The 15,516-nt window shown below is 45.0% G+C and overlaps 1 protein-coding gene across 2 annotated transcripts in view; it reads left to right on the top strand.

The window, feature by feature from the left end:
* PCSK6 (proprotein convertase subtilisin/kexin type 6) overlaps positions 1–15,516 on the top strand; it is a 113,605-nt gene that overhangs the window by 56,645 nt on the left and 41,444 nt on the right. For both annotated transcript variants that reach the window (XM_037910671.2, XM_043523963.1), the window contains exons 8-10: positions 5,060–5,272; positions 11,109–11,209; positions 14,169–14,272. In XM_037910671.2, coding sequence (XP_037766599.1) covers positions 5,060–5,272; positions 11,109–11,209; positions 14,169–14,272 — 418 coding nt within the window. The remainder of the gene's footprint in view (positions 1–5,059; positions 5,273–11,108; positions 11,210–14,168; positions 14,273–15,516) is intronic.

Raw genomic sequence — 15,516 nt, 5'->3', positions numbered from 1 at the left:
ACCACCTCTGAGTTCCCTGCAGATTGTCCCTTCAGGGGGATGGGAAACAAATTGAGGCTGGAAATAACAGGGAGGGGAATTAACCACTAGAACAACTTACTGCGGGGCGGGGTGGCTGCTTCATCGCTAACTCAAGTCTGGATGCCTTTCTAAAGGAGATGGTGCAGCTCAACCAGAAGTTATGGGCTTGTTGCAGAAATGGCTGGGTGGGATTCTCTGGCCTGTCATTCAAGGGGCCAGGCTAGATGACTGCAATGGCCTTAAATGCTAGGAATCAATGATTTGAGGGGGCTGATGGAGGAGGGGTGGATGAGGCCTCTCAACCCTGCAGATCTGGTGTATTCGTAAAGGCACTCACCAAACCTGTCTCTGTTGGCTCCTTTGCTTTCCCACACATCACCGTTCCTGCAAAAGCTACCATTGACTGGATTTTCCCTGCCGCTGTCTGAATTTCTATTGGGAGGTCCAGTGAGTGCACAGGGGCAGGGGACGAAGCCTGGGAGCACGGCCAACCTCATGGCCCTGCCCCTCAAAGCTGCAGGGAGTCAGCAGGAGAAAGAGGTTTCCCAGGGGGCAGTACTCCCTGCCCCTCTCTTGCTTCTAGCTGAGCAGGATGAAAACTCTTCTGGGACCCCTTGAGGACAATGCAGGCCGTTGTTATGTATTCACAACCAATTCCAAGTGCCACAAAGCACCTGAGAGCAGGAAACCCTTTTTCCCCTACATGCAGAAATTCTAATTGCCAAGCCTATCTTTTTAAATTACTGAGGAACGCCCTTAATTGGCTGGTTAGCTGTAACCTTTAGCCCAGGCATGCTGCTGCAGCTGAGTTATAAATCTTTACAACTGAATTTTAATAGAAATATTAATGCAGCCATTATCTCTTAGCGATGGGCCTGTGCCAGCGTAATTCAGCTGCTTGTTGCTTGCTCTCTAAGCCACACCTTATTAATTTCTGAGCTAATGGGGGAATTTTCTCCTGTGCTCTAATTGGTCTCATTAAAAAGGGAAGGCAGGCCTGCTGGTGTCAAAACCACATCAGAGTGAGTCATGAGAACAGGAAGAATCAAGCACAATTTACTTCAGACTGATACTACTGAGGGCTTGTCTACAGGGTGCATTAGTCCACACCGGAGAGGTGTAAATTCTAGTCTGCGTTAGCATGTCCGGCACCAATGGCCCGTGTGGGCCCTGCTGGCACACACTTAAAGTTCCCTAGTGCACGTTAACGCAGGCCCGTTTTGGCTCAGTTAGGATCTTGGCCAAAACCCCCTGAAGTCAATGGAAAGACTTTCATTGATTTCAGTGTGGTTTGGATCCAATTCTTATTGCACTATGAAACCCATGCAATAGTTGCCAGCATGCCATTGGTTTAGCAGTGGTTTCATACGGAGATTGTGGGTGTTTTAAGCCTGCTTGCAGAAGTCTTGGCAGTTAGGTGTTTCTGAGCTAATGAGAGGAGCATTTCTTGGCTTCCAATTCAGTAGGGTTACAGGCTTAGACTTTATCTCAATAATGGCTAGAAAAGACAGCAGAAATAGTCATTCTGTTATCTCCTCTCCCTCCTCGCAGTTAACGCTAGGGAGAAGAGGTGAGTCTTCCGTTATTATTCCTCAGGCAGAAGGAAAATTTATCGTACTCCTGGTGCTGACTTAATATAACCCCACTGGGCTTTAAGGGCTAGTTTACACCCTGTTAGAGTTATTATTGCATGGGGTTTAAGCCAGGACAGAATTTGGTTCTATGTACAGAAGATTAAGGATCGGACTGTACCATCTATTCTCAGCATATTCTGATGTGAGTGTGAGGCAGAGAACTCTGTGAATAATGAATTTTTTGGTTGGCTGGTAATTCTGAAAAATTGGGGGAAGATTATTTTGGGTTGAACCAAAATTCAAATATTTTGCGAATTGAAAAGTTAAAAATAAAAATTGGCGTCTGTCAAAATGCAATGTTTTGTTTCAATTTGAGGGATTTTTCTATGCGTTTTTAAATGTTTTAAAATAAATTTGGAGGAAGTTTCTAAACAGGAAAACAATTTTGAATCCAAAAATTGAAATGTTTCATTTAAAAAATGTGGAAACAAAATTTTTGACTTGCTTTGATTTATTTTTATTTAAGCACAAACAATTTGGTGAAACCAACACAAATTCACAAAATGTTTTGGGGTTGCTGACTGCATTTTTCATTCAAAAAGTTTCACGCAGCTCTAGTTAGGAGGCCCATGCTTTGGAAATCATGATTAACACTTGAACGTACGCTGTTCTAGCTATGGCACTGTAATTCACAAAGGACAGGAGGAAAAATGTCAATTCCTGGCATCCTTATCAACTACCAAATCAGTAATAAAACTCCCCTTTTGTGTACCTTTCACAACTGGTGACTGATTTCTAGATCATCTGAACAGTGCTTATGAAAATCTTAGACTGTACCCTGAGATGTCCAGCTTTTTTCTGTTAGTAGATTGATGGATCTTATCTTTTAATAGACAATCACCTCATACCGCCTTTTTGCTAAATCCAGCTTTAAAGAGTGTCAGGTTACAAAATGCTGCACTACCCAAACATACAAAGCACATCTATTTCTTCATGGAAATCCTGCCAGGGCCTGTGGGCACAGAGCCAGCACATCTGAGCTGACTGCATTATACACTCCGCCAAAAACCAGAATTAGGAGGTCAAGTTTTAATAGATCCAGAAAACCCTAGAAAGACTTAAAATCCGTGCTAGCAAGTGGCACGTTGAGGTACCAGTAGTGGTTGACCAAAGGTTCGATACACTTCATATGGAGGTAGAATTATCTGTTGGTAGAGGACAGCAGAACAATTTGGCTATCAAGCTGTACTTTTCCCTGCTGACCTCCTGACAACTCTGTTAATCTTTCCTATGGAAGTAACCTCCTTTTGTGGCTGTGAGGCAGGCAAGATAATGAAAACCTAAACACAGTGGGGAAAGCAACCCAATTTACCCTTTGTATCCAGAGGCAGGGTCAACAAAGAGATTATCAGCCCAGCAGTAGAGCAAGACAAGTAATAAACCATCCCTCTGCCTTGAAGTCTCAGAACAAAATACACCCTTGGAGCTGATTCTGCTAGAGGAAGCTTGCTGTCTTGTGATGGGGAGGGAGAAGCAGGAAAGGATTTCTCTGCAATATGTAGGCAGAGACCTGCCTGGGTTAGTTCCACAATATCTCCCTGACACATGCCAACTCTCTTCCCTGATAAGGGGAGAACCCAAGACAGCTGGGTACCATCCCCGTGACATTCCTCTAGCCCTTTCGTTACTGTTTGTGAATTGACTGTCTGTCAAGCTAAGTGGGCTTAATTCAGTCTCCCCTAAGTTTTTAAGTTGTGGAAAGTGGGATAGAAAAGCAAAGTATCCATTTCAGAAGAAGGCACAGCTTATTTTAAAAGGTACTAAAGTCTACGTCAATATGTATGTCCGTGTATGCCAATCAACCAACATTATGGGTTTCCAATAGTAGTGTTAGGAACAGCTCTAGCTTTTCTGTCCACGTCTGTAGCTTCACTGACCTTCTCTTTATCCTCCAGCAGAGAGCCCTTAACTATAGACGAGCCAGTACTGAAAGGCTGCCCAGCCCTCCAGGTATCGCCAAAAATACACATGGATCATTCATTAGCATGACCTACCTTAAAGGACAAGTCAAGGGCTTACGTCCCGAGCGTAGTGTCCCCACAAAACCTCCCCACTGATGGAACTGGTAACATGAGAGATATCCAGATCTGCTAACGTTTAACACGATTCCCGGCTGATGTCCATGTTTGAGCTGGGCTGTGCTCAGCGATGGTGCCGAACCAGCATTGTCACCATTGTATTGCACCTCGCACCCTCTCTGATCCTTGGAAATTGTTCTTCTGGTGGGCAGGGGTAGCAGTGCGGGGAGATTGTTGCTTTTTAGTGTCAAAACACAGCTCTTGCTATTTTTTTCACTAGCCTAATGCCATTGACGTCATCCCTGATTAGCACTGGGGCAAATGAGAGCTGAATATGATCTAGAGTCCATGCCACGATGGCATTACTGTCTAAACGTGACCTAAAGAAAAATCCTCCTCTAACACGTCACCCCTCTGTTCTTAACCAAGAGGCTAGTGGATTTTCACCATTGGCTGAGGAAGGAGTCTCCTGCTATTAGAGTTTTGAGTGGTCTAATGGAGCCCTCGCTTCTGAATTTCTTCCTCTCCTCTCATCACAATTTCCTTTGGCTTGGGGGAGGCCTTGGACTCAGAGAGCCCGTATCTCTTTGGGCACTCCAATCCCACTTTCTCACCCAGCAGAATTAAAATCTGGACTGAATTCAGACTCTTCGGCTCTGCACCTGCAGCAGCCAAGCGAGCTAACTGTGACTGCTTTGCCCAGTGTGGGCTGTAAGCTAAAGTTAGAGGAAAGGGCAGTAAAACAAGTTGGCTCTGTTAGCCTGCAAGTTACACTTCAGGCACCTTTTTCCCTTTCTGTTTTTCCCACCAGGAGTAATGAACTAAAGGGAATGGAGCCACCCTGATTCCTCCTTTTGGTTCATCCTGCAGACCACTGGAGTTGCATGTGTACCATGCAGGGGAGTCACAGCAGGTCTTTGCTTTGCTCTGGTGTGTGAAGGAAGTAGCTGCAGCTGGCCTACAGCTTTCAGCCCTATTGCTGGAGATGCCAGTTGCCCGAAAGCACCACTGTGGTGGGCGTCTGCGTGGTCCTCATTTTTCAGCCTGGCTGAGGGAGGAGAGCCTCGGAACTCCAATATGTTTGCTCTTTGATCATTTTGTAGAAGTCCATAAAGCCCCTTCATCCAAGGCTTTTCTGCTTTGCCACCCTTTTGGATAGTTATTGCCTTTAAGAATGCCAGTCACTTTAAAAACGACGTGTGTAAATATTCACTGAGTACAGTAGGGTTCTTTTTTAGAATGGTCATTTTTTTTTAAAGGATTGTTTGACCATGGAGTGAGGGGAGGGGATCCAGGATGGTTGTGGATTCTGTCCAGAGGAGGTGTTTGAGGTTTATTCTTGGGGATGGTGTGTTTCCTTATAGATGTTTTTGTTTGAATGTTTAGGGTCGTAAGGGTTTGGGCTCCATTTTCGTCTGGGCCTCGGGAAATGGTGGCAGAGAAGGCGATTACTGCTCTTGTGATGGCTACACCAACAGCATCTACACCATCTCCATCAGCAGCAGCACGGACAGTGGGCTCAAGCCCTGGTATTTAGAGGAATGTGCGTCTACTCTCGCCACAACCTACAGCAGCGGGGCATTTTATGAGCAAAAAATTGTAAGTTGTATAGCCGGCTCCAAGATGGTTAATTGAATTCTACCTATCTGCCATTTCACTCTTCTCCTCCTAAAAACTGCCGGGAAATGTTATGTGGTTCTGTTGCTGTGTTTCACCCCAGAGGTGACTGCATTTCAGTGGGGGTGGGGGGTGAAGTGATTCTAGTTTACAAAGCACTGTGAGATCCTGCCAGATGGAAGGTGTTCTATTCAAGTACGTCACTATTTGAAGTAAGTACTGAAGAAGTCCTTACATCAGTAGACTCTCTCTTTGGGATTTACATTCGGTTTTGGTTTAGATTTTTTTAAAACTTTTTACCTGATCCTGCAAACATTCAGGCCTGTACTTCTCTCTGGAGTCAGTGGGGCTTCTTGTGCACCTAAAGATGAGCATGTGCATGTTTGCAGGGTCGGGCCTTAATTTTGTAATTGTAGGGCCAGATTCTGCTCTCATTTTCTCTGGATTTACACCAGTGAACTCCACTGATGTCAATAGAACAACATCAAGGTATGTCTGATGTGCAAAGAGAATCGGGACCCTTTTATTTTTTTAATCTAAGTGAAAAGCAATAAAATGTTCCAAGCTTCCAAAAGTATAAGAATATGCAACTAGTGTCCTTTACTACCCTTTGAAATGAAAGCTTAGGATTCTTTTAGTTAAAGATCTGAGTTCCTATAATTTTAGCCTGAAATAGGCACTAGAGAGGAAACAGGGTTAGGCCACTTTCCTAGGACCTGGGAGAGTTGTGTTCAAGTCCCTGCTCTGCAATACACGGTTAAGCAAGTTACTTAGTCTCTCTGGGGCCCCACTTCCCTATCTGTAAAGAGGGAATAACAGCACTGCCCTACCTCAAAGGGATGTTGTGAGGATACATACATTAAAGATTGTGAGGTGCTGAGGTACTACAGGAATAAGGGCCAGATATGTACCACAATAGAGTTCTAGAAGTTTAAAGAAATGCATGTGCCCACATTTGTTAGCAGGTGTAAACACTTAAGAGCTGTTTTGTTTTCCTCCCTCCCTTCCCACTCCCCCACCCCCAGAACTTCATTACGGGCAAAATTTGGATAGAATTCCTTCCCCTTAGCTACTACGTGTATTACACGGAAACGGGGTGTGCGGTAATATCTGTGCTCCATGAGCAGGAATTTAATGCTGACTTAAAACAAAAAGTGTTCGTGTGTCTGGAGTGAAAAGAAGATCATTTTCAATCTTAAATGTGATTTTTAAAGCCTTACTAAAGTACATTCTGTAAACACTGTGAAATTAAAATGGCCATGCTATTTAAACAGAAGGCCCTCTATTATTTTGATAGAGGTGAAAGGCCTAGTTTTATAGTCGCAAATCTACATCTCTTGATTTGCATTATTTTCTGTTAGGAAGTGGGTCTGTATAAATTATGTGTGAACTTATTTTTACATTTATCTGTATAAGCAGAGTTTATGCTCTGCACTCTGCAAAACCAACAGGGGAAGTCAGGCAGAAGGGTTTATTCAGGTGATCATTTGATATATTTTTTCCTCTTCTGTTAGATCATGCTCTACTGGGACATGCTTTTGAGGCAGGGGAGGGCAAACTTTTTGGCCCAAGGGCCACATCCGCATTGCGAAACTATATGGAGGGCCGGGCAGGGAAGGCTGTGCCTCCCCAAACAGCCTCGCCCCCACCCCCTATCCACCCCCTCCCACTTCCCGCCCCCTGACTGCCCCCCTCAGAACCCCCGACCCATCCAACCCCCCCCCCCCGCTCCTTGTCTCCAGATTGCCCCCTTCCGGGACCCCCTGCCCCTAACCACCCCCCAAGACCCCACCCACTATCCAACCCCCCCTGCTCCCTGTCCCCTTGCCCCGACCCCTATCCACACCCCCGCCCCCTGACAGGCCCCCCAGGACTCCCATGCCTATAAAACCCACCCCCCTGCTCCCCGCCCCCTTTCCATGCTGCTCAGAGCGGCAGGAGCTCACAGCCACGCTGCTCGGCAGGAGTGGCGGGCCAGAGCGCTGGCAGCACGACGAGCTGAGGTTGCAGGGGAGGGGGTATCATGGGGGAGGGGCCGGGGGCTAACCTCCCCAGCCAGGAGCTCAAGGGCCAGGCAGGACGGTCCCGCGGGCCGGATGTAGTTTGCCCACCTCTGTTCTGAGGTCTCGAATTGTGCGCTGTGAGAAGCAGGAACGTGTTGTAATTCAAAAGAGCAACTGGCTGAACCGGTGCGTGTTGGAACATGATTTACAATGCAGTGTACAAGACTGGTGTTCAGTGAAGTTGCTTAGGCTCTGCAAGTATTGACTTGTATTTTTTCTTGATTAGTCACACTAACGTGTGAAAAAGGGCTCTTAGCTCTGATGAATACATTTGGCAACAACCCCATTGAATAAAAACCTGCCCTGTCCTTCTTCCTGTTCAGTTTCTTCCCTTGATAACATCATAATAATGTTTCCTCAGAGAAATAGTGACAAACCATCACTGAGTTTCAATGAACCATTCTGTGAACAGCTTGGGTATTTTTTCACAGCCTTTCAAGTTTGCCCATCAAAAAAATGTATGTAGTCTCTTAATAGCAAGATACTGGGCTATAATACTCTCTGTGCATAACCCAAAACTCAGGCAATTCCAATATTACCTGTCATCACCTCTCATCGCTAGAGCTAGTCCGGAATCTTCCATGAAAATGATGTTTCGATGGACATTGCAGTTTCTGCAAAATAAAAATTTTCTGTGGGGCAAATTTCAATTTTTTTGATTTTTCCATAGGAAAACCAAAACAAAATATTTGTTGAACAAGTTTCACATTAAGGTGCATAGTCTTATGGTGCTGGGTTGCCTTATGGGAGCTGTAGTTTGGGTGTCTGATGTTTCCATTCTCTCCTATGGTCCAGGCTCCCAGACTGGACTACATCTCCCATGCAGTGCAGTCTCTATTCTGATTGAGCTGCCTGATGCATAATGGCTGTAGTCTGAACGGGGAGCCCAGCCCACAGGAGAAAAGGCATCATGTCCCTGAACTAAAACTACCAGGAGGCAATGCAGCACTGCAGGGAGGCGCAGTTTAATGCTGAACTGACTTGAAATGTTTCGTTTCAGGTCAGTCCAACCAACTGAAATGAAACTTTCAATCTGGGAATATTGAAGTGTTTCATCCTGATGGGAAAATGCCAAAATAAAACGTTTTGCAGTTTCCAAATAGACATTTTTCAGAACTTTTTATTCCATGAATATTTTCGGTGTTTCAACTTTTCCCTCCAGATTTGGGATGAAAGCAAAAATGTAGATGTATCAGGATTTCCCGTTTTTGACCTGCTCTACTCATCACCTTGTCAAGCTAATGAGCTAGTGAGTTGGGTTGAGGGTTTGCAGACCACTAGGACAAACTATCCTCAGGTGTTCAGAAGAGGTGGTTCCACTGAAAGGCAGGCTAGACACAGAACATCAAAACTGTGTTATACAGTGTTCTAGCCATAGCCTCCCCCTTAACCTTAAGGATCCTCGTGCAGCAAAAAACCACTGCAACGGTTTGCAAATATGATTACTATGGAGAGCAACCACTTCGGAAATTTGACACACATTTCTTCTGAAGAATAGATTGATATCAAGGTTTGCCACTTTTCATACTTCTGGTATCTCCGCATGCTTTACAAAGCAGGGAGTTAGATAGTTCTGGGCAATGCAGCAAGTTTTACTTTCTACTATCAAACAGGTTGAGACACTGGGACTGCTTTGTGCAAATAGGGAATGTTGGCCAGGACACCAGAGGTATTTTTTGCTTTAACTTTCACCAGGGCAGTCACATCATTGATGAGACAGGTCCCAAAAATCACGAGATTGGCTTTAAAATCATGGGATTTTTAACAGTGTGGGAACAGGTCTTGATTTAACTTCTCATCTGAAAAACAGCCCATCTAATGATGCAGCACTCTCCGAGGGATGTATTAGACTAATAGCTCAAGGCCTGTTGCGGGACTTGAATCTTCTGGGCTAAAAGTAAAGGTGCTGCTAACTGAATGTTTGCAAGGATCAGCTTCTCTATGGGCCAGATCAGACGGCATGTTTGTAAGCGCTGGTCGTGACTCTCATGCAGATTTGCCAGCCCTGTCACTCTGGCCAGCAGTCAAAGTGAGCTATTGTTCCCCTGGAGCCCAGTGGTGACTGAAAGGGAAAAGCTTGGGTTTATTATTGCAGTAACGGTGATGACAATGTCCCTCCTCACAACATGTCACCGGGCAGCGTGGATACTCATTTTCCATAGGCAGCTGTCTCCAAATTCATGATCCTTGACAAAAGTTTTTCCCCCTGTCCCAAATTATATTGTCATTGTACGGCCAAGTAGCTAAAGAAAAACTTAAGCTGGGAATGTCTAAAACACATTTGTTTATCATATGTCCATTTTCACTGTACACCTGTCTGGGGCCTTGATTCAAAAAAAGCATGCTTAAATCTTAAATGCCCTGTGCATATTGATATCAATGGGACTTGTGCACACGTTTAAAGTCTAAGTGCTGTCCCGAATTGGAGTGCTTTCCTGAAGTGGGGCCTTCATTTTGTCAGATTTTTCCAGCAAGCATTTTTCATGCTTCCCCTCATGCTCCCTCACTGTCCCAGAAGAAGCTCCTTGTATACATCCCCAGACACATCTCACAGTGCTCCTTCAAACCCTCCTTTGTGGTGATGCCTGTAGTGTGGCAGTCACCCCCGCTCTGGCTCAGAAGGGGTTAAAAGCCAGCCCTTGGAGAGGGCGGGGGCTGAGAGAAAGGGCTGGGCTGATTGGGAAGGCAGCCACAGCTGGGGACATGCCCCAATCAGGCCACAGCAGGCCCTATAAAAGGGCTGTGAGCCAGGAGCTCAGGTAGAGACTCTCTCGCTTCTGAGAGAGGAGGACCTGGCAGCTGAGCAGGGTACCTAGAGTGGAGCAGGGCTGGGGGGAGGCCAGAGGAGCTCCAGCTTGGGAAACCCGCAGGCTGCAGGCCTTGCTAAAGGCCAGGAAAGGTAGTGGGTAGCCTGGGGTTAGGCAGAGGCAGCTGGTCCAACCCCTCTTGCTGATGATGAGTGGTTTACAGACTGCAGTCTGCCCCAGTATGTGGGGGCTAGATGGTGACTGGCAGAAGCCACTGAGGCAAGGCGGGGATAGAGGGTTGGGGGTTCTCCTGGAAGGGGAGACCCGGAGGGGGTAGCACTCTGAGGTAAAGAGCGGCACCAGGGTCCGGGAGGGACACGGGGGCCAGCGGCAGGTGAGACACCAGCCTGCAGAGGGCGCTCTGGGCTGGAAGAGCTAATTCCCAAGACGACCAGCAAGAGGCGCCACCCCAGTGATTTGCCACTTCACTACAATGCCCACAAAAAACTTGACAGTGGGTAGGCAGTTAGTGTGCTGTGACTGCTGCTTATTATACTGTTTATCACCTCATTGTTTGACTCCTAGGACTGGAAGGGACCTCAAGAGGTCACCTAGTCCAGTCCCCTGCACTCATGGCAGGACTAAGTAAGTTAGCTTGTGCTTCCACCTGTTGTCTCTCAGCTTCTTAGATTGTTAGCTCTTCAGGGCGGTGAACATCTTTTTATTAGGAGTTTGTACAGCACTGTGCACAACAGGGACCCAATCCCTGATTGCTGCCCCTTACAATGGATCCTGTTCCCACCAAACCTGTACTTACTCTCTGTGGCTCATCAAGGTCATGACTTTTCAGGCAGTCTCTGTTCAGATGCATCTTAAACTCTGATCCTTAAGCACTAATCGGTGCATGCAGCTTTCTGTCTGTGACAGGGACCTTGGACTGTTTTGTGATCAAACTGTATAGAAATCTGCTCATAGCACAATGACTAGTTGCAATAATTTTGTCATTAGGTTACCACGGATTTAAGACACAGTTGCACAGAAGGTCATACTGGAACCTCCGTGTCTGCACCGATTGTCACAGGCATCATTGCTTTGGCTTTAGAAGCAAAGTAAGTTAACTCCTGCCTTCCTTGTTGGCCACTTTCTGTATTGAATGTTTATGTAATTGGAGCCAGAGAAAAGTTTCAGGCTTTTTACTAGAGCTGGCTGAAATGGGAAAATGATTTCATGAAAAATTGCGAAATTGTTTCCATTTTGCTAGGTTTTCTGTGGGTCCATTTTCTAATTTGCATGAAATTTTCCTGCAATACTTTTAAATAACATTTTTACTGAACTAGTTCTTAGCACATTTCTTTTACCGAACCCCTGGCTTTCAATAAGACAACAGCTTTCAGTGAACAAAATTTTTTGATAACTATTTCAAAAATGGTTTCCATAAAAATTGTGGTTAAAAATGTTGCAGAAAGTTTCATGTGAAATGGAACATTTTTGTAATGGTGTCAGTTTTTCACAAAACATTTCATTTGGAGGTCGGGGGGGGGGGAGATCACTTTTACACTAAAAGCCTTTTCTTTGGTTGAAAACATTTTGACTGACTCTACCTTTTTAAAGAGCTATGGTTGGAAAACTGAAATCTCTCCCCAACCTCAGCCCCTCCTTTCCATTTAAATCTCTTTTACTCTTCCCTCCTGCAATGTACAGATAAACTTCATGATGTTATCTGAAGATCATAAAACCCAGGTTGTAGCGGACCAGAGGGGGGGTGTGTCATCCTGAGACCCCCTCACTGGGTGTGCCCTGCCACCAACCTCCCTTTTTATACCAGGGGGTTGTTGAATCCAACAGTTTCTACTGTATCACATGACCGGAGAGGAGGGTCTGTGAAATAGCCAGGACTCAGACTATTTGAAGGGTGGGTAGATCCAAATAAAGACTTAAAGTTCAGCAGTATCCAGTGCAGATCAGGAGCAATGTGCTCCCAGTGGGAAATACCATTTAGCAACTGGGATAGCCTCATTCTGCACTAGCTACACTTTCAGGATGGATGTGAGGTGCATTCGTTGGAAAAAAAGGAGGACTTGTGGCACCCTAGAGACTAACAAATTTATCTGAGTGTAAGCTGTCGTGATGCATCCAATGAAGTGAGCTGTAGCTCACAAAAGCTTATGCTCAAATAAATTTGTTAGTCTCTAAGGTGCCGCAAGTCCTCCTTTTCTTTTTGCGGATACAGACTAACACGGCTGCTACTCTGATTCCTTGGAAAGTGGCATTTTGCTCTTAATGCAGCTACTACATACAGGGGACATTACCAGACCAATTCTCTGAGACTGTGCAGTTAAAAGACCTGATCCTGCTCCCATTGATGCATGGGGAAAAGCTCCTATTGAATTCAGTATTTTGGGATCAATCCCAAACAAAACGCACTAAGTTTTGAGTATAACACCAACAGACCCTGGTCATCTGGATTGAACCTGGGACCTCTGGAGCTTAGTACATGAGCCTCTGCTGTATGAGCTAAAAGCCACATGGCTGTTAGCTAAGGCTGTAGCAGACTCCTTAATCTCTAGATGGTCTCAATTGCCACTAGGTGGGACAGAACACCACACCCAGGAGGTGTGTGGGTTATATTAGCATTTTAAAAGGCGTCACTCTCCCTCTAAATGCAGCCTTGGCATCTATACATGTCTCAGGCCGTTGTTTTCTCTTTCCTATAACAAGCGTGTTTGATGCGTTTGATACAACTTATTAGTCTTAGGAAAAAAACAACCCAGGCTGCTGGCATCCATGCTGTGATTCCAGCTCCCGCAGCCACTAATCTATTGTAGGCAGCTGGGAGTCTACAGTCATAGAGACCCATAATTTCTTAGGTTGATGTGATGCAGTTCAGTGATGGCACCAAAATGCTGGCATAGCTGACCACTTTTGTCCTCGTTCCCCTCCCCCTGGCTTTAAGATACTTTGGCTCCATTTTAAATTGAGGAACCCATGACAGAGGAACCCATTTTAGAGATGCCATTTTCATTCCAAATGAAGAGAGTTCGATGTAATTTTTGAATGGCTTTGCTGGTGAATAAAATGCAGCATTAAGTACCAGAGGATGGCACAGAAGAGATGCAAGCACTCAGACGGTCCATTACAAGAAGAAATAAATTGAATTTCTTTTGTTAAATGCTGTGGATAGAATTATAAAGCAAGCTCAATATGCTTAAGTAGCATCTGAAAGGGAAAAGCATGAAAAGTGTTCACAAAATATCTCTAATCAGTGATGCTTATAAAGAGTTAGACAGTGAGTGAAATTCACCCCAATTCACAGGGTCAGCACAATGCCTAAATACTATCTAAGTCTCACTTATAGCCTACTTTGATTGTTACCCTAAATGAGAAGCTCAGTTTATTTCCCACAGGACGTGATATTTATAGGAATGTAAAGTTTGCCATAGCAACTCAGACTATTGGCCCATCTGGTCAAGTAAACTGCTAGGAGCAGTGACCAATGCCTGCCATTTTGGAGGAAGATGGGGAAACCATACCCAAAATGTACACTATTCTGCACTGCAGAATTCCTTCCTGACCGCCATGTGGCGATCAGTTTATGTTCTGAAGCATGAGATTTCAATACACTTAGCCTGGAATGAATCACGGCAAATGTTGGCCATCAGATTACCCGTTCCATCCAGGTCCAGTATTTAGCCCTGCTTATCTGATCCCATTGCAGCTTTGCTAGAACTTGGATAACTTTCAATATCCATTCCAGTCTAGAGGGATGGAAAACAAAAGTTCCTTTAAATCTCTACACATAATGCTAACATTTAAATAACCAATTTGCACTGTATTTTAATTTAAATGGAAGGAAAACCCTCTTACATCTATCACTGAATGATGCTGTCTTTTCCTTTACCAGGAAAGGTGAGATGTAGCTGCTGCATTCTCCTCCATTCTGCCATGGGTTTGCACTACAGAACAGTCAAATCTGAATGTACCTGACAATGTTCAGCTGATTGAAAGTTACTACACAGGCACACTGAAGGCTTCCCTGTAATTTTTTTCTTTACATTGTTATTATTTTAGCCCCTCACTGACCTGGAGAGATGTTCAGCATCTGATTGTTAAAACATCCAGGCCACTACATCTGAAAGCAAATGACTGGAAAACAAATGGAGCAGGACGCAAAGGTGAGGCAGAAAGTGTATGTGGACTGGATTGAGCATCATTTGCTGCAAATGGTACTCCCGGGAGACTTCTGCACCACTGCACAAAACAGAATTTGCACAAAATTAATGTTCTGTGCAGAATTTCCTTTTTCCCCACAGAATTGGTGCTGCAGAACTGCTGTCTGCCACTAGCGGCCGCTGGACCCAGCAGAGCCCAGCTCCCCAGCTTGCAAATAGAAGACACTGCTGGGGGGAAAAGGGACAGAGCTGGAGGGTTCCCAGCAGTTCCAGTTCCTGGCACACCCTGAAGGAAGCTGTGAAATCACGCAGCTGGGCTTGCGGGAGAGGGGTTGCTGGTGTCTGGGCTGATGGGTGCTCCATGACTGGGCTCTGGGGAGAGAGGGTGTGGGTGTCTGGCCCCATGGCTGGGCTCTGGGAAGGAGGAGCTAGAGAAACAGGAACTGAGTTGTCGAAGGGGTTTCTTTAACTCTCTTCTCCTCAGGGAATCTTTTTTTATTGTCTGTATTGTTACAGACATAGTTGCTGACAAGTATTTTGAAATAAACTACCAAAATAATTGAAACTGGTGTAATTATATAGCGTTATTTTGACAAATAACATTTGCAGAATTTTAAAATATTGTGCGCAGACTTTTGAATTTTTTGGCGCAGAATTCCCCCAGGAGTAAAATGGATAGGGAGAAAGCAGTGCAGAAATCTATGTATGGAGAATAAGGTGCATAGCAGTGTCATTTATGTCACTGTCAGTGCACTCTCAGTAGATAACCTAGTGCTCATACTTTACCCTTTGAGGCGTTGTGGGGCACGGCTCTATCAAATAGAAAATCAGTTTGGGTATGTGTGTGACACTAACAAGAAGATAGTGACCTCAGAAACACTGTATATATGTATTGTACACACTGAGAGGCATTGCAGTTCTCCTCTGCTCTCAAAATACTGGTGTAATTCCAGTTAATGCCAGTGGGAGTCTAAAGCACATAAGGAAAGGATTTGGTGCTGTTTCTAAAATAGTCATGTCAACTAATGATGGAAAATGTATCTAGCACACTTACAGTCCTCTGAGTTTCATTACTCACTCAGGATAATGGCTGTAGCATAATCCATGGCTTCATGACACAGGCATAGTATGATTAATTGTAGTCACCTCTAAGAGGGAGGATTAGAGTTGGATCCAATCTACATTCCATCCAACTTCAACAATGACTTTTTCTTAAAACTCTGCAGTGTAGGAGGTGAGTGGAATTG

Source organism: Chelonia mydas, chromosome 10, assembly GCF_015237465.2.
Source record: "Chelonia mydas isolate rCheMyd1 chromosome 10, rCheMyd1.pri.v2, whole genome shotgun sequence".
NCBI lineage: Eukaryota > Metazoa > Chordata > Testudines > Cheloniidae > Chelonia > Chelonia mydas.
The sequence above is the reverse complement of the archived record's forward strand: the minus strand, read 5'-3'. Positions and strand labels throughout refer to the sequence as shown.